The sequence below is a fragment of the Eubalaena glacialis genome, chromosome 3 (assembly GCF_028564815.1).
Source record: "Eubalaena glacialis isolate mEubGla1 chromosome 3, mEubGla1.1.hap2.+ XY, whole genome shotgun sequence".
NCBI lineage: Eukaryota > Metazoa > Chordata > Mammalia > Artiodactyla > Balaenidae > Eubalaena > Eubalaena glacialis.
Window position 1 is genome coordinate 79505574 of NC_083718.1, and position 24929 is coordinate 79530502.

Sequence of the window (24929 nt, forward strand, 5' to 3'; positions counted from 1 at the left end):
CCCAGAATAAAACTGCCAATTTGGCCTGGCAAGAGAGCAGCCACTGCAAGATCCACAGGGTCTCAGCTGCTACTGGCAAAGTTCCTAAACTGAGAAGCTGCTATAACTTCCATTCAACACGAAAGCCTCTCCTTCTGCAGCTCAGAAAAATCAAAACATCCAGCTCTATCATGCAGTTACCAGAAGAGCTCACAGCTGCAATTTCATTACACCAAAGTCCACTTCTAAGTCTGGCAGGTGATCTGTTTAGTGAAGGAGAGGCTACATGCAGAAACCCTAGCTTCACCCTTCTAGTCTCTATTGAATAAAAGTCACATAGAAAGCATTGGTATTAGGAAAGCCATTCATCATGACCTGCCATGACAGTTCTTTTAGAATGGTGTGTGTGTGTGTGTGTGTACTTTTAGTGTAACTAGTAAAAGTCACAGGCTGGAGAGTGTATCAGAATGAATATGGGCTTTTAAATCCAAAAGATTTCAGTTCAAGCCTTGAATGTGCCACTTATAAGTTCTTTGATAAGTTACTTAAATTTTCTGGGTTCAATTTCTTTCTATGCAAAATGAAGATACTATGTACCTTGTACAGCCATTGTGAGCACATTCCTACTCAAGGCTTTTGTCCTTGCTGTTCCCTCTGTAATGATTTCCTCCTGATAACCACAACTTGTTTCCTCTCAACCTTACTCAAATGTTATAATCCCCACAAAGTCTTCCCTATCACCCATTTAAGATAGCCACATCTCCTAACCCCCATTAATTCCTCTTCTTCTTATGCTACTTCATATTTCTCCAAAGCACTTTTACCATCTGACATTCTAAGAGTTTTTCTTATTTGTTTATTATCTGATTACCCAAAGTATAATTTATGCTCTATGCAAACAGGGACTTTGTTTTGTTTACTAATGTATCCCCAGTGCCTCTTTCAGAGCCCAATACACAATACATGGTAAGCACTTAATTAACATTTGTGAATTATTAGAATTATATAAAGCAATGCATATAAGTGCTTGATAATGTGCCTTTTGCATATAAGCATTTAAAACATATTAATTATCAATATTAGTATTTAGTAAGCCATTGATATATTTTCTAGGTCAACAAATATTTATTGTGTACTTAATATACAAAACATAAAGATTGATCAGAAAAAGTGTTTCCCCTTAAGATGTTTCCAAAGTAGTGTACTGGAAGAGATAGATACATAAAGAGATAATTCCCATATAATATGAAAGTAACATTAGATGGAGCACTTAGCCCATGTGCTAGGGAAAGTAACATTAACAGTGTTAACAGCACTTCCCTGGTGGTGGAGTGGTTAAGAATCCGCCCGCCAATGCAAGGGACATGGGTTTGATCCCTGGTCCAGGAGGATCCCACATGCCGCAGAGCAACTAAGCCCATGCATCACAACAACTGAGCCTGCACTCTAGAGCCTGCGAGCCACAACTACTGAGCCCATGCACACGATTACTGAAGCCCTCATGCCCTAGAGCCCATGAGCCGCAACTACTGAGCCCACATGCTGCAACTACTGAGCCCACATGCTGCAACTACTAAAGCCCACAGGCCGCAACTACTGAAGCCCACAGCCTAGAGCCTGTGCTCCACAACAAGAGAAGCCACCGCAATGAGAAGCCCGTGCACCACAATGAAGAGTAGACCTGCTCACCACAACTAGAGTTGTGGCACGCAGCAATGAAGACCCAACGCAGCCAAAAAAAAAAATTAAAAACAAAAAACAGTTCTAACTGATGATCCCAGAAGTCTTAGGAGCTTTCCAAACAAAGCATCACTTGCTCTCAGGATGACGGGCAAGGCTGTGCTCCACCCAGACATTCAGGAACCTAGGCTGCTTACATCTCATGGTACTGTCATCTTCTGGGCTTCCAATTTCTTTGCAAAAAGAGAGAGAGTGTGGAAGGTCACCAGAGAGACTTTAGGGGCCAGCCCTGAGAGTGGCATGCACTCATTCCTCCCATAGTCCATTGACCAGAACTTAACCACAGTTTCCTTGCCTAACTCAGGGGTGGGAAAAGCAATCCAGCTGTGGCCTGGGAAGCAGAAGACACAGATCTGGTGAGCATCCCAGCCAGTCACTGCCCGACTCAACCAAGGGAAATTTTTCTGGAAGAGATAGTACACAGTGATTAAGAGAGTATTAACATGTGGGAGCCAACCAGATCTGAGTTCAGATCCAGGTCACAGTTCATAGCTATGTAACCTTAGTTAAATCACTCAAATAACTCCTTAGAGATTAAAAATAGGAATAACTGTAGAATCTAGTTCATAAACTTGCTGTGAGGATTAAATGTGTGGAGTCTTAAGCATAGTGCCTAAACACAGTAAACATTTAATAAATGTTAGCTGTCAGGAGGAGGAAGAAGAAAGAATAGAAAGAAGAAGAGGAAAAGGAAACTGAGTTGGAAAACTAGACACAGAAAGGATGGGCTAGGGAATGAAGAAAAGGACTTAAGCAGACATAGAAAATGTGCACAGGCATAAAACAGAAAAATGTGTTCAGGAACTTACAAGCAGTTTAGTACATTTGCAAAATAAAACTCTGTTTACTGGAAAATTGTGTCAGTCTGGAAAGGGAGAGATCCCAGTAGCCTTGGTGCCATAAAGAGCTTTATCTTGTAACCACAGGGAACCACAGATGTTTTAGTCAAACCATGTGTCTCAGATTTGTCCTCCAGAGAGATCTTTCTAGTGGCTGTGTCAAAGACAACTTCATGGTGGGAGAGCCTGGTGACAGGGAGAGTGGTTAGGTACTGTTACTGTCATCAAGGTTAGATGAGCAGGGCAGAGCCACAGATGTAGTAGAGGGGAGGGGCACACACCTTGTTTTGTAGGAAACTCAGTAAAAGCAGTGATTGGTTGGAGGTGAAGGAAGGCATCTAGGACAAGTCCCAGGAATTTAGCTTAGGCAACCAAGGGAATGACGATGCCATAGATGAAGACAGACTGAAGTATCGTTCAAAAACTCCTTGGCAGAGATGCATACCCCAAAGGAGGCCTATTCTCTAGGCCAAGGAGTCAGCTGACTTCCCACATCTGGGTGACCAGCTGCTCTCACTCGAGCTCCATGACGTGCACTGAGATTCATAGTCCAGTGAAGCAGCAGCCAACGTAGAACTTCCCCTTCTGTTTCACTCCTATTTCTTCCAGCTGGATAAATTCTGGCGTCGGGATATGCCAAAATGGAGTGAGTTATAAGATGCTAATGGAGGTTAGCAAGAAAATAGAAAAACATAGAGATGAGGTCAAAATCAGCGTTTCTAGATTTGGAATCCCCCCATAATTTCTCAGAGATAGCAGTCATCCTGGGAGCATTCTAGGTCCCCAAGACTTAAAATGGTCCCATGAAAATGAATGGATTCTCTCTCGGCTACACAATAAAATCTATAGACTTCAGCTTAGGTTCAGCTCTTGTATGACTTGGGCCCATCCTATACTAGCCAACCATTAAATGCCTAACCTTCCCTACTCCCTGTATTTTTTCTTATGTTTTTGCTCTCACATTCCTTCCAGCTGAATTGTCCTCCCTCCAATAAGCTCCTAACATCTATCTCTATTTTTGGTGTTCTAAATCAGGGGATAGCAAACTACAGCTTGTGGGCCAAATGTAGCCCACTGCCTGTTTTTGTCAATAAAGTTTTATTGGAACATGAGCACACCCAAAAAAAAAAAAAAAAAAAACTCCTTGGCGTAAGTGCAGTCTCACCCAACTCCTCTCAATGTTGCATTTTATGTGCCAGGATTTTATTTACCAAAAAAACTTGAAGAAAATTTGAGATTCACATTCAGCTTTCTCTCCTCCTGGCCAATCACTTTGTGGCCTAGACTTTTTTTTTTTTTTTAAAGAATTTGAAATTCCTTGCCTTCACTCTTGAGTCATTAAAATGTTTACCTAGATAATCTCTACAATACTTCAATCTTATATATTTGGTGATTCTGCTGTGCACACCATCAGCCTTCAGTTCTCATTAGCTCCATCCCAGTTTCTTGCTTATTATATTTAATAAAATCTCTAAAGCTAAGCATGACCTTGAGATAAGATGTAAAAACAGCCCCCACCCAAACATCAGTTCAAGAGTCTCAGAAAGAGGAACCCCAAGATAAATATATCATTTATGTTTATGCAAAAAATGTGTTGTGTCTTCGGACTTCCCAGAGGCATGGAAAAATAACACCTCAGAAATTTACATAGCTGGAGGGGTAAGGGGAAAGCCTCAAACCAGTTGGCTTCTATTATTTTCTGGCTAAAAAAATGAGAATTTTCATTACGAAAAGAAGTCAGCTCATTTGCATAGGGCCTCCTTCCCTAAGAGCACAAGTAGCCCAAGTTCTCCCCAGGAAGTTATTCAGGACCACCAAGAAGAGAGCAGAGCTAGATGCAGGATGTTACATAACTTTTGTGGCCCAGTGAAAAGTGAAAATGCAAGACCCTTTGTTCAAAAACCAAGAGAAAAAAAGTGATGCTAAAGGTACTAAAATATAAAGCTTTTTTTTTTTTCTTTTTCCCATGGTCTTTGCCTCTTCTTGTCATGATGCTTTTTATTTGCTATTTAAGGTCATTATAAGAAAAGAAAAAACAAAATTTTAAATCATTAGCATGAATTTTATGTTTCAACCTTTATATTTTGCAATGCCAGCTTTAACTGCAAATGTGAGAGTATTTCACTCATATGTAGAACCACAGAAATTAGACAATTTGTATTTCATAGTTCACTCACGCATATGTATTTTGTTCTTTTGAGAACAGTGGAAATTCTGCAAAAAAAAAACCTCTCAATTTTTAAAATTTCATTTCTTAATATGAGCACATTACGCCAACACTTTCTATCTTTAGATTACTGACAAGTAAGGAAAGACTGAAATATAGAGATTGTCTTATCTTTCCTTTTCCTTTTACGTTATTTTCAGCTTACTTGATTAGCTAATATAGGGAAGTACCTTATATTAGGGTTCCTTGCTTGTTGAAGTTTCTTAGAACACGATTGCCTTCTTACTATGTTTAAAGCAAGTTCTGGTTCAAATGGAAAGCATGGCTTCTCGGGGCTGTTAGTCATTGATGTAATATGTTTACTTTGTACTCCCTTTGAGTCTTGCTGACTCACACATATTGTGGATCCAACAGGAATTCTGTGTTCCTGGGGTATTTGAATGCTATTTGCATTTGGGCAGCAAGGAAAGTGGACACACCTATAGCAAGTATCTTCTCTGCTCATGTGCTGACTTCATTGTTCCATCAGACTTCATTTACAAAACACAATTTAAAGATAAAATTATTAGAAATTTCAAGACAGCAACAGCAGAGTATTAGGCCAGGCTCAGGGTCTTTATAAATGTAGGGTCCTGTGTGACTGTACAGGTCATATGTTCATGAAAGCAGATGTAGTTGTGATGCTTCCAGCAAGTCATAAGTGGCTAGTCAGAAGTCTTCTCCAATGGACCTTCCAGAATCAAACAGGCCCAAAACAATTTCTCTCTTTTTCTAAATGCTTTCTAACTAAATATTTGAACCTGTCATTGGAATTTGTGATTATGCTAGTGCTGGGATTAGAAGGCAATTGGATCTGAAAGCCCCGGGCTGAGGGCAGCCTTGGAGAATGTTACCTAACACAAGTTCATGTGCCCAACACACAGTGAGGCCAAACAAACTGAAACGTCAGAGTTTGGAGTAGTGAAATGTTTATTGCAGGGCCACGCAAGGAGACGGTTGGCTCATGCCCCACCCCAAAACCCGAACTCCCCAAAGAGCTTCAGCAAAGCATTTTTAAAGGCCAAGTTGGGGGATGGGGGTGGTAACAGGGTATGTGATCAGCTTGTGCACAATTCTCTGATTGGTTGATGTTGAAGTAACAGGGCGCTTAACTTTACCAGTCCTTGGGCACCAGTAGGTCTGTGTGCTATGTGCTCATGACCACCAAGTAGTTAATTTCTTCCCTTTGGTGGTGGTTTTTAGCATCTGAAAAACTCAGGAAATATGCATGAGATACTGTTATCTGGGCACTTCGGAGAGGAGTTAAAGCCAAAGATATGGGGGAGGGGTCTGTCATGGGAAAGCCCCATAGGGTCCTGCTCGGTTACATGAATGGAAAAAAGAGCTGAGTTCAGGGTGTCAGGCTAATAAACTTCATAACTGCCATTTATGCAGCATCTACTATGTTCTTGTGACATATACTTTGCAAACATTTAATGCTGAGAGCAACTAGAAGGCAAGTATAATTAATACCTGCTTTATAAATGAGAAAACTGGGACTCAAAATCTTGCATTGTTTGCCCAAAGTCCCCCAGAGGGTAACTGACAGAGCTAAGATTCAGTTTCATGTCTATCCAATTCGAATACCAATGTTCTTCCCATACAACAAGCTTCCTCCCTGGCCAATGATCAGAGTCTGAAAACACAAGGCAGTTGGTGTATTGGGATGGCCAAGTTGGAAAAAAACCACAGAAAGGAGAAGGGTCTTTGTGTAGAGATTCACTTTGGCAGGTCCAGCATGTATCTTAAGATGGGGAGAGATTTGCTTGACAAACCCAATGATGGGTGCCTGTTTCGATTACTTTTTCTAAATGTAACCAGGTAGATAAATTAATAAGAAATAAAAATCAATGTGAAGTAATGAATAGAGGGTATTCAGAAGTTGAATTAGGTGGAGGAATGGACATAGATTGGAGAACTAGCAAAAAGTTGGAAAGCTGGGGAGCTTTTGTTCTTTGCTACCTATTCAAGGTAGCAAAGCCACAGCACACAAAATGAATGTCCAGCATTCAAAGACAGAGGTCAAAAGCAGCCTAATCTGACCTAATATCCCTTCTGGACATGGTCAGGAAAATGGTAGCAAGTATGCAACGTGACCCACAGGCATGGGTATCTCACCTGAGAACCCTAGAAAGTTTAACGGGGGATATCAGACATGTCCTTTCTTTATTATCTCTGGCTGTTGCTCTTGTTTATCAAACTCAGGTTGATGTAGTGCCCTCAAGGAAACTGTGAAACATTCAAGGAGATTCTTAACAAACCTTGTTATCCTAGCCAAGAAGATTCAAATAACAAAGCATACATTCACAAAGTACTGATGAATGCTAAAACACGGATGAGCCTTGGAAGCATACTAAGTGAAAGAAGCCAGACACAAAAGACCACATATTGTATGAATCAATTTCTATGCTCAGAATAGGCAAATCTATAGAGAAAGAAAGTAAATTAGTAATCTGTTACCTGGGGCTGTGGGTGGGAATGGAGAGTACAAATGGGTGCCAAGTTTCTATTTGGGGTAGTGGAAATTTTAAAAAAATTAGATTGCAGTGATAAAACAAATGAATTTTATCTTTGAAAATTATACTTCAATAGAGTTATTAAATATATATGCATTCACCCTGATTTTTAATAAGCATTAATTACCACAAATAAAGGCAATTTGGTAAAAAGGCTGTAGTGTAGAAAGTGAATAGAAGTTTGAAAGAACAGCAGATTTTGGTTTCATGTAGGTCTGGGTTTTGAATAGGCTGGCACCAACATAATAAGATGGGTGGTGTTGTCTCCTTTATAAAGATGAAGAAACTTGGGATCAAATTTGATAATTTGCTCGAGGTCATCCCTCTGGTAAGTGGCAGAGCTCCGAGTCTCTCTAGTAACAGAGCCTGTGCTCCTTTACCTCTCTGTCATGACAGAACATTGCCGGTTAGATTTGCCTTCAGGAAAATGACCTGATGGTAATATTTAAATTCTCCCTTTGTCCAGATTTGTTTATGCTGCCAACACTCCATCTTCATCTCTGTCAATCCTCTCTCATCACTGTATCTGACACTTTTCCTCCAGCTGCTTATAGCAAGAGCACCTGAGAGGTTCCAACCCTTTTCCATATTGATTGACAGAGCCCTTGAACTGAAAGGCTTATCCAGTGATCATGAGATTACTGTGGTTAATTCCTCATGTCCTACTTTAAATATGTCTCTCCCTTTGTCCTCCAAAAGCCTTTGGTTCTAATCTGTACTGTTATAGATAGTACAGTGCTTACTTATAAACTTCAGAATACCAAGTTTCCATTTCCTGCCATCAGGAACCCAGAATAGGTCCTTAATATTGCCCTTGAGATAACCATTTAACCATGGAAACTGTTGCTGCTACAGATGGCTTTAGGGCAATGCTTTACCTAGATTCCTATTCAAATGTTAATGACTGTTGAATCTCTTTATTGAATTGGTTATGCTCATTCTCAGACAGAGCTGGGTTCCAGACCTGGCTCTACTACTTACTGTCTGTGAGTCTACTTACTGTCTGTGAGTCTTTGGGCTTACCAGGTACTTGAAATTAAGGTACTTAATTTCTTTGAGCTTCAGTTTTCCTCATCTGTAAAATGAGGACAATAATACCCACCTGACAGAACATTTCCTGTGTTATTTCACTGTTTAACTGTTTTATTGTTGATGCAACGATTAAATAAAGTAATATATACATAGTACCTGATGTGACGTTGTATTACAGTAAGCATCCAATATATGGTAAGCTATCAGGATAAACATCACTTTCAGTTCAGAATAAAAGCATATCTACCACATTTTACTTTCTGAGACAAACCACATATGACTAAAAGAGTGAAAAACAAAACTCCATCTTCAATGAAACTTTTTGGGGGAGGAGGAGTTTTAACAAAACATTTTCTCCAAGCGTATTTTTCGTTGGTATTTAAACTCATGTGTATTTCAAGGGAAAAAAATCCATTTCTTTCTCACTCATTTATACTTAACTCATCAGGATGTTACTAGAGAAGGGTTATTGGGTGTCCAGGTCACTCCCTTCCACCCTCCTTATACTTCTGTTACTTCTCTTCTTTCTTTTTTTCATCTTGAATTTGTTGATTAATGTGGTAAGATTTAAGGTCATTATGTTATTGTGTTGCTATCCACAAATATGATATAACTCTCCATTTATCAATAAATTTTACAATTTTCTTAAAGTATTACCAAATCAGGTCCAGCTGCTCACCACTCAAAAATCAATACTCAAGAGAGGCAAATGTTGGTAGAAAGGAAAGTTGCTTTTAATCAGAATGCCGGCCGTCTGGGGAGATGGTGGACTCAGTGTTCCCCAAAAACCGCCTCCCAAGATTCTGCTCAGCCATGAAAGTTTTAAAGGGAAAAGGGGAAGTTATCTCAGTTAATCATTGAGATAGGGGGTCAGAGTCGTGGCCATCCCCTACTGCATGCAGGTTTGTGTGCAGGCTTGTCAAATTCTTGTGATCTTTCTTTTGATACTGTCTTGTTCACACAGTTTGTTCATGAGATTACTGAAGGGGATGCTAAGGAAGAGATCTGGTCATCTGTTAATTACTTATTCTTCATTTCTACTTCTTTGACCTACAGAAAGAACCAACAGGTTAAGCAAGGTATTGTGTGATCAAAAGATTTGAAAATTGTGCTAGGGCTAGAGATGAGTACAGCGTAGGGGTGCCTGGTTTCAGTTTAGTGACAAGACAAAAGGGGCCTCCTGCAAAGAGCTCTTTCCTGCCAAAGGCTGCTTACAAAAAGACTTGTACATTGTTTTCCTTTTTTCTTTTCATTCCCTTATTTCTACCACCCCAAACCCCCTGTCTCTTTCAGATTCCACACCTAAGAGAGGTCACATGGTATTTGTCTTTCCCTGTCTGACTTATATCACTTAGTATAATGCCCTTGAGGTCTACACATGTTGTCACAAATGGCAAGATTTCATCTTTTTTTGTGGCTGAATAATATTCCACCATGCGTACGTACCACAAGTCCTTTATCTATTTATCCATCGATGGACACTTAGTTGTTTTCATATCTTGGCTATTGTAAATAATACTGCAGTGAACATATGGGTGCATATATTTTTGAGGTAGTGTTTCTATTTCCTTCAAATAAATGCCCAGAAGTGGAATTGCTGAATCATATGGTAGTTCTATCCTTTTCTCAACATCCTCACCAACATGTTTTTTCTTGTCTTTTTGATAATACCTATCCTGATAGGTGTAAGGTGATATCTCATTGTGGTTTTGATTTACATTTCCCTGATGATCAGTGATGTTCAGCACTTTTTCAGATACCTATTGGCCGTTTGTGTGTCTTCTTTGGAAAAATGTCTATTCTGATCTTCTGCCCATTTTTAAATTGGATTTTTTTTTTTTTTTTTTTTGCTATTAAGCTGTATGAATTCTTTATATATGTTGGATATAGGCTTCTTATCAGATATATCATTTGAAAATATTGTCTCCCACTCTGTAGATTACCTTCCCGTTTTGTTGATGGTTTCCTTTGCTGCGCAGAAATTTTATTATGATGAAGTCCCACTTCAAAACCATACTGTTTTAATTACTATAGCTCCACAATATAATTTGAAATCAGGGAGTGTAATACCTCTAGCTTTGTTCTTCTTTCTCAAGATTGCTTTGGCTATTCAGGGTTTTTGGTGGTTCCATACAAATTTGGGGATTATTTGTTCAATTTCTATGAAAATGCCTTTGGAATTTTGATGGGGATTGCATTGAATCTATAGATTGCTTTGGGTGGTATGAACATTTTAAAAATACTGGCAGAACACTCTTTGACATAAATCACAGCAGGATCTTTTTTGACCCATCTCCTACAGTAATGAAAATAAAAACAAAAATAAACAAATGGGATCTAATTAAACTTAAAAGCTTTTGCACAGCAAAGGAAACCATAAGCAAAACAAAAAGACAACCCTCAGAATGGGAGAAAATATTTGCAAATGAATCAATGGATAAAGGATTAATCTCCAAAATATATAAACAGGTCATGCAGCTCAATAATAAAAAAAAAAACAACCCAATCAAAAAATGGGCAGAAGACCTAAATAGACATTTCTCCAAAGAAGGCATACAGATGGCCAAGAGGCACATGAAAAGCTGCTTAACATCACTAAAAATTAGAGAAATGCAAATCAAAACTATAATGAGGTATCACCTCACACTGGTTAGAATGGGCATCAGCAGAAACTCTACAAACAACAAATGCTGGAGAGGGTGTGGAGAAAAGGGAACTTTCCTACTTTGTTTGGTGGGAATGTAAATTTGTATAGCCACTATGGACAACAGTATGGAGGTTCCTTAAAAAACTAAAAATAGAACTACCATATGACCCAGCAATCCCACTCCTAAGCATATACTCAGAGAAAACCATAATTTGAGAAGATACGTGCACCCCAACATTCATTGCATCACTATTTACAATAGCCAGGACATAGAAGTAACCTAGATGTCCATCAACAGATGAATGGATAAAGAAGATGTGATATATATATATAAAATATATATATATATATATATATATATATACACAATGGAATATTACTCAGCCATGAAAAAGAACAAAATAATGCCATTTGCAGCAACATGGATGGACCTAGAGATTGTCATACTGAATGAAGTATGTCAGACACAGAAAGACAAATATCGTATGTATATATATATAACTGATTCACTTTGCTGTACATGTGAAACTAACACAACATTGTAAATCAACTATACTCCAATACAAATTTAAAATAAAATAAAAATACTGATTCTGCCAGTACATGAATATGGTATATATTTCCATATGTTTGTTTCATTTTCAATTTCCTTCATTAGTACTTGAACTTTTAAATATACAGGTCTTTCACCTAATTGGTTAAATTTATTCCTGAGTATTTTATTTTTGATGCAGTTGTAAATGGGACTGTTTTCTTTATTTCTCTTTCTGATAGTTTAGTTTATTAAGGTATAGAAATGCAGCAGGTTTTTATATATTGATTTTGTATCCTGAAACTTTACTGAATTCATTTATTATTTCTAACAGTTTTTTGATTAAGTCTTTAGGATTTTCTATACATAATATCATGTCATCTGTAAAGAGTAAAAGATTTACTTCTTCCTTTCCAATTTGGATGCATTTTTATTTCTTTTTATTGACTATTTGCTCTGGCTAGGACTTCCAATACCATATTGAATAAAAGTGGAGAGAGTGGGCATCCTTGTCTAGCTCCTGATCATAGAGGAAGGCTTTCAGCTTTTCAGTGTTGAGTATGATGTTAGCTGTGGGCTTGTCATTTATGACCTTGATTATGTTGAGGTACTTTTTCCATGCCAACTTTGTTGACAGTTTTTATCATAAATGAATGTTGAATTATTTCAAAAGCTTTTTCTTCATTTATTGAGCTTATTAACCTTCATTTTGTTACTGTGGTATATCACATGACTGATTTGTGGTTGTAGAACTTGGAACTGCTCTATCCCACAAATTTTGGTACATTTCAATTTTTGTTTGCCTCAGAGTTTTTTATTTCTCTTTTGACTTCCCTCTGATCTACTGATTGCTCAGTAGTATGTTGTGGGTTTTGTTGTTGTTGTTGTTTTTAACATCTTTATTGGAGTATAATTGTTTTACAATGGTGTGTTAGTTTCTGCTTTATAACAAAGTGAATCAGCTATACATATACATATATCCCCATATCTCCTCCTTCTTGCGTCTCCCTCCGATCCTCCCTATCCCACCCCTCTAGGTGATCACAAAGCACTGAGCTGATCTCCCTGTGCTATGCGGCTGCTTCCCACTAGCTATCTACTTTACATTTGGTAGTGTATATATGTCCTTGCCACTCTCTCACTTCGTCTCAGCTTACCCTTCCCCCTCCCCTTGTCCTCAAGTCCATTCTCTACATCTGCATCTTTATTCCTGTCCTGCCCTTAGGTTCTTCAGAACCATTTTTTTTTCTTTTTTTAGATTCCATATATATATGTGTTAGCATACGGTATTTGTTTTTCTCTTTCTGACTTACTTCACTCTGTATGACAGACTCTAACTCCATCCACCTCACTACAAATAACTCAATTTTGTTTCTTTTTATGGCTGAGTAATATTCTATTGTATATATGTGCCACATCTTCTTTATCCATTCATCTGTCAATGGATACTTAGGTCGCTTCCATGTCCTGGCTACTGTAAATAGAGCTGCAATGAACATTGTGGTACATGACTCTTTTTGAATTATGGTTCTCTCAGGGTATATGCACAGTAGTGGGAGTGCTGGGTCGTATGGTAGTTCTATTTTTAGTTTTCTAAGGAACCACCATACTGTTCTCCATAATGGTGGTATCAATTTACATTCCCACCAATGGTGCAAGAGGGTTCCCTTTTCTCCACACCCTCTCCAGCATTTATTGTTTGCAGATGTTTTGATGATGGCCATTCTGACTGGTGTGAGGTGATACCTCATTGTAGTTTTGATTTGCATTTCTCTAATGATTAGTGATGTTGAGCATCCCTTCATGTGTTTGTTGGCAATCTGTATATCTTCTTTGTAGAAATGTCTATTTAGGTCTTCTGCCCATTTTTGGATTGGTTTGTTTGTTTTAAAAATATGGAATGCTTCACAAATTTGCGTGTCATCCTTGCACAGGGGCCATGCTAATCTTCTCTGTATCATTCCAATTTTAGTATATGTGCTGCCGAAGCAAGCACAGTAGTATGTTGTTTAATCTCCACATATGTGAATTTTTGTTGTCTTCATGTAATTAATTTCTAGTTTTAATATTGTGTTCAGAAAGACGCTTGATATGATTTTAATTATCATAAATTTATTAAAACTTGTTTTGTAGCCTAACATATGATCTATCCTGGAAAATATTCCATGAGCCCTAGAGAAGAACGTGCATTCTGTTATTTTTGGGTGTGACATTCTGTATATATCTGTTAAGTCCATGTGGTTAACACGTCCTTTAAGGCAGATGTTTCCTTATTAATTTTCTTTCTGGTTGATCTATTCATTTATGTAAGTGGGGCATTAAAATCCCCTACAACTATTACTGTCTATTTCTCCCTTTAGGTCTGTTAAAATTTGCTTTATATATTTAGATGCTCCTATGTTGGATGCACAAATATTTATAAATGTTATATTCTCTTGTTGGATTGACCCCTTTATCATTATGTAATGCCCATCTTTGTCTCTTACTACAGTCTTTGTTTTAAAGCCTATTTTTTCTGATATAAGTATAGCTACTCCAGCTTTCTTTTGGTTCCATTTGCATAGACTGTCTTATTTCATCCTTTCACTTTGAGTCTGTGTGTGTCCTTACATCTAAAATGACTCTCTTGTAGACAGTATATATATGGGTCTTGTTTTCTTATCAGTCAGTCACTCTGTGTATTTCGGTTGGAGCATTTAGTCCATTTACACTTACAGTAACTATTGATAGGTATGTACATATTGCCACTTTGTTAATTCTTTTCTAGTTGTTTTTGTAGTTCTTCTGTGTTCCTTTTTTTTTCTTCTCTTGCACTCTTCTTTTTTTAATAGACTTTCCAAATTTTATATTATTTTTATTCATTAAGTGAATAATTATTTTAGCTACAAAATATTTAAATATACAAGCAAGTGAAATTATATGTTCAACAAAATTAAATTGCAATCATTGATGTGTTTCCAAACATGTTTGTTCTTTTAAATTTATCACGCCAAATTTACAAGGGTTAGTTTTTCATCCTAAACAATCTTCATAATTTTTTAGAAATTTAAATGTTATCTTTCAGATAAGTTTTAAAATCACCCTTGGTGTCTCTGTAAGAGTGTACCAGTTTAAATTATAATTATTTTTAATTGAAGCATAGTTGACTTACAATATTATATTGGTTTCTGGTATTCAACATACTTATTCAATATTTTTATAGATTATACTCCATTTCCAGTTATTACAAAATAGTGGCTACATTTCCTATGCTGTAGAATATAATTATTTATTTTATACATAGTAGTTTGTATCTCTTAATTCCCTACCCCAATCTTGCTCCCCGCCCTCGCCTTCCCTCTCCTCACTGATAATCACTACTTTGTTTTCTATAGGTGTGAGTCTTTTTCTGTTTTGTTATATTCGCTTGTTTTGTTTTTAGATTCCACATATAAGTGATAACATACAGTATTTATCTTTCTCTGTTTGACTTATTTCACTAAGCATAGTACTCTCTAGGTTCATCCATGTTGCTGCAATGGCAGAATTTCGTTCTTTTTTTTTGGTTGAGTAATATTCCATTATATATATATATATTCAATATATATACCACATCTTCTTTATTCATTCATAGGTTGCTTCCATATCTTGCCTATTGTAAATAATGCTGCTATGAACATTGGGGCACATGTATCTTTTTGAATTAGTGTTTTTGGTTTTTATAGATGTATACCCAGGAGTGGAATTACTGGATCACATGGTAGTTCAATTTTTAGTTTTCTGGGGAACCTCCATACTGTTTTCCACAGTGACTGCACCAATTTACATTTCTACCAACTGTGTACGAGGGTTCCCTTTTCTCCACATCCTCGCCAACATTTGTTATTTGTCTTCTTTTTGATGATAGCCATTCTGACATGTGTGAGGTGATATCACATTGTAGTTTTGATTTTCATTTTCCTGATGATTAGTGGTGTGCCTGTTGACCATCTGCATTTCCTCTTTGGAAGAATGTGTATTGAATTCTTTTGCACATTTTTAATTCTGTTTTTTGTTTGTTTGTTTGTTTTTGATGTTGAGTTGTATGAGCTTATTGCAAATATTTTCTCCCATTCAGTAGGTTATCTTTTCATTTTGTTGATGGTTTCCTTTGTTTTGCAAAAACTTTTAAATTTAATTAGGTCCCATTTGTTTATTTTTGCTATTGGTTCTTTTCCCTTAGGAGACTGATCCATAAAACTATTGCTACAATTGATGTCAAAGAGTGTTTTGCCTATGTTCTCTCCTAAGAGCTTTTTCACATATTACATTTAGGTCTTTAATCCATTTTGAGTTTATTTTTGTATATGGTGTGAGAAAATATACTAATTTCATCCTTTTACATGTAGCTCTCCAGTTTCCCAGCACCACTTATTCAAACAAAGAGAACAAATCTTGTTCTCTTCCTTTGTGATTTGATGACTTTTTAAATTTACTGTTATGCTTATATTACTCTCTCTCTCTCTTTTCGTATTTACTAAAGGATTGCTTTGTGGTTACCAGGAGGCTTTCATATAATAACATAACATTCTGTTTTAAAATGATAACCACATAAGTTTGATCCCTATATCTCAACATTTTTACTTTCCACCTCACAGTTTATATCTTTATGTCTTGTGTATCCCTTAACTAATGATTGTAATAGTTGTTTTTACTGCTTTTGTCTTTTAATCTTTATACTAGTTTTATAAGTGATTAAACCACTACATTTACTATATATTTACCTTTCCAGTGAAAGGTTTTCTTTCATATGTTTTCTTGTTAGAAATTAACCTTTTTTTTTTCAGTTTAAATAAGTCCTCCTAACACTTCTTGTTAGGCCAGTTTAGTGGTGAAAACTCCTTTAGCTTTTGCTTGTATGGAAAACTCTTTCTCTCTCCTTAAATTCTACCTGATAACTTTTCTGGGTAGAGTATTATTTGTTGGATTTTTTATTCTTTGTTTCAACACTTTGAATATATCATTCCACTCCCTTCTGGTCTGCAAAGTTTCTGCTGAAAAATCTACTGATAGTCTTATGAGTGTTCCTTTGTACATAACAAAATATTTCACTCTTGCTGCTTTTTAATATTCTCTCTCTGTCTTTAATTTTGACATTTTAATTATAATGTGTCTTGGTGTAGGTTTCTTTGGATTCATCTTATTTAAACTCAGAATTTCCTGGATCTGGATGTCTATTTCTTTACCCAGGTTAGGGAAGTTTTTGTCCATTATTTATTCAAGATTTCTGTTATTTTCTATCTCTCCTCTCCTTCTGGGACACCTGTAAGTTGAATGTGTGTCCATTGGGTTTTGCCTCATAAGCTCGTTAAGCTATCTTCACTTTTAAAAAAAAATTAATCAATTTATTTTTTGCTGCTCTGATTGGGTGAGTTCTACTGCCTTGTCTTAAAGTTGACTGATCCTCTTTTATGCTTCATCTAGTCTGCTGTTGAATCTGTCTAGTGTATTTTTCAGTTCAGTTATTGTATTCTTCAGCAGTGATTTCTATTTGGTACTTTTTCATATTTTCCCTCTTTTTGTTGAAGTTTTCCTGTGTCCATCCATTCTTCTCCCCAGGTCAGTGAGCATAATTATGACCATTACTTTGAACATTTTATCAGGTAAACTACTTATCTCTATTTCATTAAGGTTTTTTTCTTTCTAGGTTTTATCTTGTTCTTTTATTTGGAATATATTCCTCTGTTTCTTTATTTTGCTTGACTCTGTTATGTTTTGTATACAGTAGATGAAATGAAGGCCTCTCCCAATATTGAAGAGTGGCCACATGTAGGAGATAAAACTTATTATTCAACCCTGCTCCAGCTCTTTGTCATCTCTCAAATCTTTGTGCTTCCTCAAACAGCCTATTATATTTTTAAATGCTCCCAGTATTTGAGGATGTGCCAAGACCTCTTAGAGTTCCTAGGAGAAGTATCTCAGTACCTAGCTTCAAGCTGTTTGGAAGCTCTGTTCTTCTTTCTCAAAATTGTTTTGGCTCTTCAAGGTCTATTGTGTTTCCATACAAATTTTAAAATTATTTGTTGTGGTCTGGGAAAAAATATGCCATTGGTATTTTGATAGGAATTGCATTGAATCTGTAGATTGCCTTGGGCTAGTATGGTCATTTTAACAATATTAATTCTTTCAATCCAAGAACATGGTACAGCTTTCCAACCACTTGTGTCTTCAATTTGTTTCATTGGTGTTTTATAATTTTCTGTATACAGGCTTTTTACCTCCTTAGGTAGGTTTATTCCTAGGTATTTTATTCTTTTTGATTTGATGGTAAATGGGATTGTTTCCTTAATTTTTCTTCTGATAGTTTGTTGTTAGTACATAGAAATGCAACAGACTTCTGTGTATTAATTTTGTATCCTGCAACTTTACTGAATTCATTAATGAGCTCTAGTAGTTTTCTGGTGGCATCTTTAGGATTTTCTATCTGTAGTATCATTTCATCTGCAAAAAACTATATGCCTATAAAATAGACAACCTAGAAGAAATGAACAAATTCTTAGAAAGATAAAATCTCCCAAGACTGAACCAGGAAGAAATAGAAAATATGAACAGACCAATTACCAGTAATAAAATTGAATCAGTAATTTAAAATTTCCCAAAAAACGGAAGTCCAGGACCAGATGGCTTCACAGGTGAATTCTACCAAACATTTAGAGAAGACTTAACACCTATCCTTCTCAAACTATTCCAAAAAATTTCAGAGGAAAGAAGTCATTTTATGAGACCTTCTGAAGTCATTTTATGAGACCAGTATCACACTGATACCAAAACCAGACAATGATATCACAAAAGAAAAATTGCAAGCCAGATGAAATAAAATTTGTATTTTAAGGCAAGAAAAGAAAAAATGACCAGAGAAATTAAAAGAATATCCAATTCACCAATTAGAACATGAAAAGATGCTCAATTGCATAATTCACCAGGGACATGAAAATTAAAACTGCATTAAGATAATCCTAGCACAGTGGCTAAATTTTACAAGATTATAATACCAATATCAGTAAATATTTTACAGCAACAAGAACTCTCACACACTGGTTGATAAGGTAGGAATTAGCACAACCACTTTCCAAAATAATTTAGCAGTACCTTCTAAACTGAGCATTCTAAAATAATTTTAAGAGCCAGGAATTCTACTCCCAGGTATATATTCAACGGATATGCGTGCCCACATGCACCGAGAGACCTATACAAGAATATATGTAGCAGAGCTATTTGTATTAGCTTCAAAAGCAAGTAAAAGCTCTTTGTTCCCTTGAGGTCCTCCTGCTGGACTGAGATGGAATAATCTCTATTTACCCTTATATGCTTTTCTTATCTCAGAATGAAGTAGGTAGGATATAACGTAATGTATGTAAGGTGATATGCATTTGCAGATATGAGATTAAATGTCCCCTTAAGAAAACCAAGGTATGGACCCAGAAAGAAAGGGTGGGGAAAACTATTTAAAAATAAGGAACTGGCATTTCTCATGGCAGCTAATGTCTTAGGGATCTTTGCTGTCAGTATACCAGGATGGAAACTTGAGTTTTAAAAAGTCATAAAAGCAATTCACAAACATAGTAATTTTTTAAAAGTTAAACAGTTTAGAAAGACATAAAATAAAATGTCTCCTTCCCATCCATAGTTCTTCAAATATAACCACTATTTTAGGTATACTTTCCAGGAAATAAAAAAGGATACTTTGTCAGTTTATATACACATGTACTCTATTTTTTACATCTACCCCAATGTGATAATACTACAAATACCAATCTACTCCTCACTTTTTTCTCTTCACATTAATCAAGGTTGTCTTGCCTTCTTATATGTGCAAGTTTATCTCATTCTTAATGTCTGCATTTTATGTCATTGTTTAGATGTATCAGAATATTCTTAAGCAGTCCCATTATGTTGCTTCAAGTGTTTTGGCTATTATGAATAATGTCACAATAACATTATTTTAGAGCTATCTTCCATACTTTCCTTAAGGTATTTTCCAAGCAATAGAAATGTGGGGTCAAGGATATGAGCTTTTTAAAAACCTTAACATTTATTTTTTCACTTTGATCACTGGGCAGGAAACTTTGATTAGTAGTTGAGGATGGGTACTTCCACTTCCTTTTTTCTAATTTACTAATGCATCCTGCTCTTTGAAAAAGCTGTTTCTCAGATGTCTTCCTTGGGGCTACTGTGACAGTGTACAACTGTAAGATCAAAGCCAAACCTAGTATTCCTGAGAAAACCTCTCTTTTGGTCTCAGCCCTGGGCAGGCCAAGTCTTCATGCTGCTGTGGGTGTCACTGCTGGTCCTGGGTAAGTAGAACAGCTCAACGTGGGCCCTGGGTGGGGTTGGGACAGCATCTCTCTACCATGGACCTGACCTTTTCTTGGGGCTCAGCCCCTGCTCAGAGATTCTTTTCTGCCTGGGGAGATTATATTCTCTGGCTTCACTGTATAGCTCAGAGATTTCTCCCTTGAGGCTGAAAGCGTGGTCAGAGCTTCAACTTTACAAAGAAGGAAACCACAGTGACCACAACACTTAAGGGTTTATTCATTTTTTTCTACAACAAATATTACTTGATAAAGTCCAGAAAATGTATTACGTTTGCTTGTTCATATTGTCTCATTCAGAGAAGACCCTAGTTTTCTCTCTGCGGAGGAGGAGTGTTTATCCCTTGTATGACAATGCCAGACCATGGTGCTGGACATGGGAGGGAAAGTTTTCTAATACAAAAGATGTCTCCTTCTTTTGCACACAAATGCAAACCACAGCTGTGATTGTCAGATAAAGAACACAGGGAGGGGGAGATAAAGACCGAGACTCACAGGGGGAAGTGGGCAAGGCAAGGGAAAAACCTAAGATGCATGACATTCTTTCTTTTTCCCTCCAGGTTTATTGAAGTATAATTGACAAATAAAAATTGTATATATTTAAGATGTACGAGATGTTTTGATATACATGTATTATGCAGTAATAACCACAATCAGCTAGTTAACATTTCTCTCACTTTACATAATTACCGTGTGTGTGTGTGTGTGTGTGTGTGTGTGTGTGTGTGGTAAGAACACTCAGGATGAACTCTCAGCAAATTTCAGCAATACATTATTAGTCACCATACTCTACATTAGATCTCCAGTACTGCTTCGTCTTACAACTGAAAGTTCATTTCCTCTGACCAACATCTCCCCAGTACCCCTACATCCTACTCACTGCCTGGCAAACACCATTTTATTCTCTGCTTTTGTGATTTCAACTTTTTCAGATTCTACATGTAAGTGAGATCATGCAGCATTTGTCTTTCTCTGTCTGGCTTATTTCATTTAGCATAATGTCCTCTAGGTTTATCTATGTTGTCACAATGGCAGGATTTTTTTCCTTTTTTTAAAGCTGAATAATATTCCGTTGCATATATATATGCAACGGAATATTATTATACACCACATTTTCTTTATCCGTTAATCAGTTGACAGACACTTAGATTGTTTCAATATTTTAGCTACTGTGAATAATGCTGCAATGAATATGGGAGTGCAGGAATCTCATCAAGATACTGATTTTATTTCCTTCAGATACATACCCAGAAGTGGGATTGCTAGATCATATGATAGTTTACTTTTAATTTTTTAAGGAACTTCCATACTGTTTCTGCATAATGACTGTGTGAATTTATATTCTTACCAACAGTGTACAAGGGTTTCTTCATCAACACTTGTTATCTTTTGTCTATTTGGTAATAGCCATTCTAACTGATGTGAGGTGTTATCTCCTGGTTTTGATTTGCGCTTCCCTGATGATAACTAATGTTGAGCATCTTTTTATATACTTTTGGACACTTTTATGTCTTCTATTAAGAATATCTATTCATGTCCTTAACTGTTTTTTAATCAGGTTATTTGTATTTTGCTGTTGATTTGTTAGAGTTCCTTAGACATTTTATATATTAACCCCTTATTGGATATATGGTTTGCATATATTTTCTCCCATTTCATAGGTTACTCTTTATATTGTTGTTTCCTTTGCTGTGCAAAAGGTTTTACTTTTGATGCAATCCCATTTGTTTTAGTTATTACTTTTTTTGCCTATGCTTTTGGGGTTATATCCAAAACTCATGTCCCAGATCAATGCCAAGAAACTTTCTCCCTATGTTCTCTTTTAGTAGTTTTACAGTTTCAGGTCATATATTTAAGTCATTAATCTACTTTGAATTGATTTTTGTACATGGTGAGATATAACGATCCAATTTTTTTTTTTTCATGTGGATATTCAGTGTTTGCAGAATGATTTACGGAGAGAACTATTCTTTCCCCCTTGTGTGTTTTTGGCACCCCTTTTGAAGATCAGTTGACTGTAAAAGTGTGGACTTATTTCTGGGCTCTCTGTTCTGATCCATTGATCTATATGTCTATTTTTATACTAGCTTTGATTACCATAGCTTTGTAATAAAATTTGAAGTCAGGAAGTATAATGCCTCCAGTTTTGTTCTTCTGGTTCAAGATAGTTTTAGCTTTTGGGGGTCTTTGTATATCTATTTCAGTTTTTTTCTTTGTGATTACTATGGGACCTTATAAAATATAGCAGACAATTTAAGTTAAGAAATGTATTTCAATCACATATTAAAACTCTACACTTTTAGTTCTCCCCCATTTTGTTATAGATATCACAATTTACACATTTTATATTGTATATACATTAACAAATTGTTTTAGCTATAGTTATTTTTAATACTTTTGTCTTTTTAAACTCTTTTCGCTAGAGTTAAAAGTGATTTATATACCACTATATAGGATGCTATGGTCTGAATGTTTGTTTTCCCTCAAACTTCATATGTTAAAATTTTGACACCGAAGGTGATAGTATTAGGAGATGGTGGGGTGTTTGGGAGATGATTATGTCATGAGGGCAGAACCATCATGAAAGAGATTAGTGACCTTATAAATGAGGCCAAAGAGAGCCCTCTTATGCTTTCTTCCATATGAGATTATAGTGAAAAGATAGCTGTCTATGATGAAGTGCACTGTACTGGAGAAGAGTCTGCCGGTGCTTTGATATCGGACTTTCCAGCCTCCAGAGCTTTGAGAAATAAATTACTGTTGTTTATAAGCTACCCAGTATGGCATTTTTGTTATAGCAGACTGAATAGAATAAGACCCAGTATTCAGAGTAGTCTGAATATAACTATACAGATCTTCCTCAATTCATGATGAGGTTATGTCCTGATAGACTCATTGTAAGTAGAAAATACCATAAGTCTAAAATACATTTAATACACCCAGCCTACTGAATATCATAGCCTAACCTAAACTGCTTTAAACATGCTCAGAACACTTACATTAGCCTACAGCTGGGCAAAATCATCTAACACAAATACTATTTTATAGTAAAGTACTGAATAGTTCATGTAATTTATTGAATACTGTACTGAAAGTGAAAAACAGAATGATTGTATAGATACAGAATTGTTGTAAGTTTACCCCTTTGACTGTGTGGCTGACTGGGAGCTCTGGCACACTGCTGCTGCCCAGCATCACAAGAGAGTATCATACCGCATATTGCTGGCCCAGGAAAAGATCAAAATCCAAAGTTCAAAGTATGGTTTCTACCAAACACGTATTGCTTTCGCACCATCACAAAGCTGAAAAATCATAAGTCAAACCATATACATACTCACTTTTAACAGTGAATTTTAAAATTTCATGTGTTTTCATGTTGCTAGTTAGTGTCCTTTAATTTCAACTTGACGAACTTCCTTTAGCTTTTCTTTACAACAGGTTTTATGGTAGTTAACTTCCCCAGCTTTTTTTTATCTTGGGAAGTCTTTATCTCTCCTTCATTTCAAAGGACAGCTTTGCCATGTATTGTATTTTGGGTTGGCAGGGTTTTTTCTTTCAGTATTTTAATTATCCCACTCTCTCCTGATCTGCAATTTTTCTACTGATAAATCCACTGTGAGTTTATTAGGGTCCCTTGTGTGTGATGAGTTGCTTTTCTCCTGCTGATTTAAAAACTTTCTCTTTGTCTTTGACTTTTGAGAGTTTGATTATAATATGTCTTGGACCTTTGATGTCTAGCTTATTTGGGATCCTTTGGGAATCATGGATCTAGATGTTCAATTCCCTCCCCGATTTGGGAAGTTTTTAATTATTTCTTTAAACAATCTTTCTGCTCTTATTCTCTGCTCCTTCTGGGACTTCAATAATGCATATATTGATTGGTTTAATGTTCTCCCATAAACCACCTAGGTCGTCTTCACTCTTTTTTTGGTCTTCTTTCTTTTTGTTCCTCTAACTGGATAATATGAAATGGCTTGTCTTTGAATTTACTGATTCTTTCTCCTGCATGATCACTTCTGCTATCGAAGGTGTCTATTGAATTTTTCAGCTTAGTCACTGTATTCTTTAGCTCCAAGATTTCTGTTTGGTTCTTTTTTATGTTTTCTATTTCTTTGTTAAACTTTTCATTTTGTTTATGTATTGTTTGTGGATTCATTTACTTGTCTGCTTTTTCTTATAGTTCATCGAGCTTCTTTAAGACTATTATTTTGAAATGTTAGTCAAGCAGTTCATGGATCGTTAGGGTGAGTTACTGGAGCTTTATTAGTTTCCTTTGATGTTGTCATATTTGCCTGACAAATATGATCTGTGTAGCTCTGCATTGGTGTCTGCGAACTTAGAAAAGCAGACACTCTTTCTGGTATTTACTTGTTTGAACAGCTAAATACTCTTGCTTCTTCCATGAACTTATAGGACTGCCTCCAGTATCATGGTTGAGCTTGGCTGGAGCTGGATCTCATGATTATTGCTGGGTTTACATTTGGGTTTGCAGTTGGCAAGCCTGTTACCAAGGGCATGGATGGGTGTGGTTTCTGCTAGGTCCCTGAGCATTCTCTCGTTGGGTTGCTTGGCTGGTCCCTGGGAAGTCAGGACTGCCCTGAACTTCAGTAGAGTGGTACTGGAGTTTGGTCACAGGATGGCTTTAAGGACCACAGTCAAGTTCAAGACATGAAGTTCTCTTACCAGGGGTGCTTACAGGTGTGGCTTTCACTGGGTCCCTGGGTAGAACCCTGGGCAGGCAAGACTGCTTTGGACTACAGTAGAGTGGGACTGGATCTGGGTCACAGAACTGCTTCAGCAATAGAACTCAGGTCTGAGGCTGGTGGGCTTGCTACCAAGGACATGGATGAGCATGGATTCCTCAGCAGAAAAGGCTGGTGGCAGGACCATGGACAAGTGGAGCTAGAGTTGAGTTTACAGGAGAATAAGGCAGCTTTCAGTCTGTAGCTGGGATCATAGTCAGTGAGTCTTCTACCAGCGCATGTGCTTGTCTTCTCAAAGTGGCCCTACTTGGTCTTGGGCTCCAATGGGGTTTCACAATCTCTAGATCTCAAAGCTCTCAGTTTTTGTTTGTAGATGGCTGCCAAAACTTTGTTTCTGTAGAGGGT

General features: G+C 36.7%; 1 protein-coding gene and 1 non-coding gene across 2 annotated transcripts in view; one reads left to right on the plus strand and one right to left on the minus strand.

Annotated features, from left to right (window-relative positions):
• Nucleotides 1-13380: 13380 nt before the first annotated feature.
• On the minus strand, nt 13381-13487 carry LOC133089344 (U6 spliceosomal RNA). The gene has a single exon (XR_009700706.1). It is a non-coding gene; the product is annotated as a U6 spliceosomal RNA (small nuclear RNA).
• Nucleotides 13488-19772: 6285 nt separating this feature from the next.
• The window catches only part of FCRL5 (Fc receptor like 5), a 45328-nt gene continuing 40171 nt past the window's right edge, over nt 19773-24929 (plus strand). The window contains exon 1 of the mRNA XM_061185872.1: nt 19773-19803. Coding sequence (XP_061041855.1) covers nt 19773-19803 — 31 coding nt within the window. The remainder of the gene's footprint in view (nt 19804-24929) is intronic.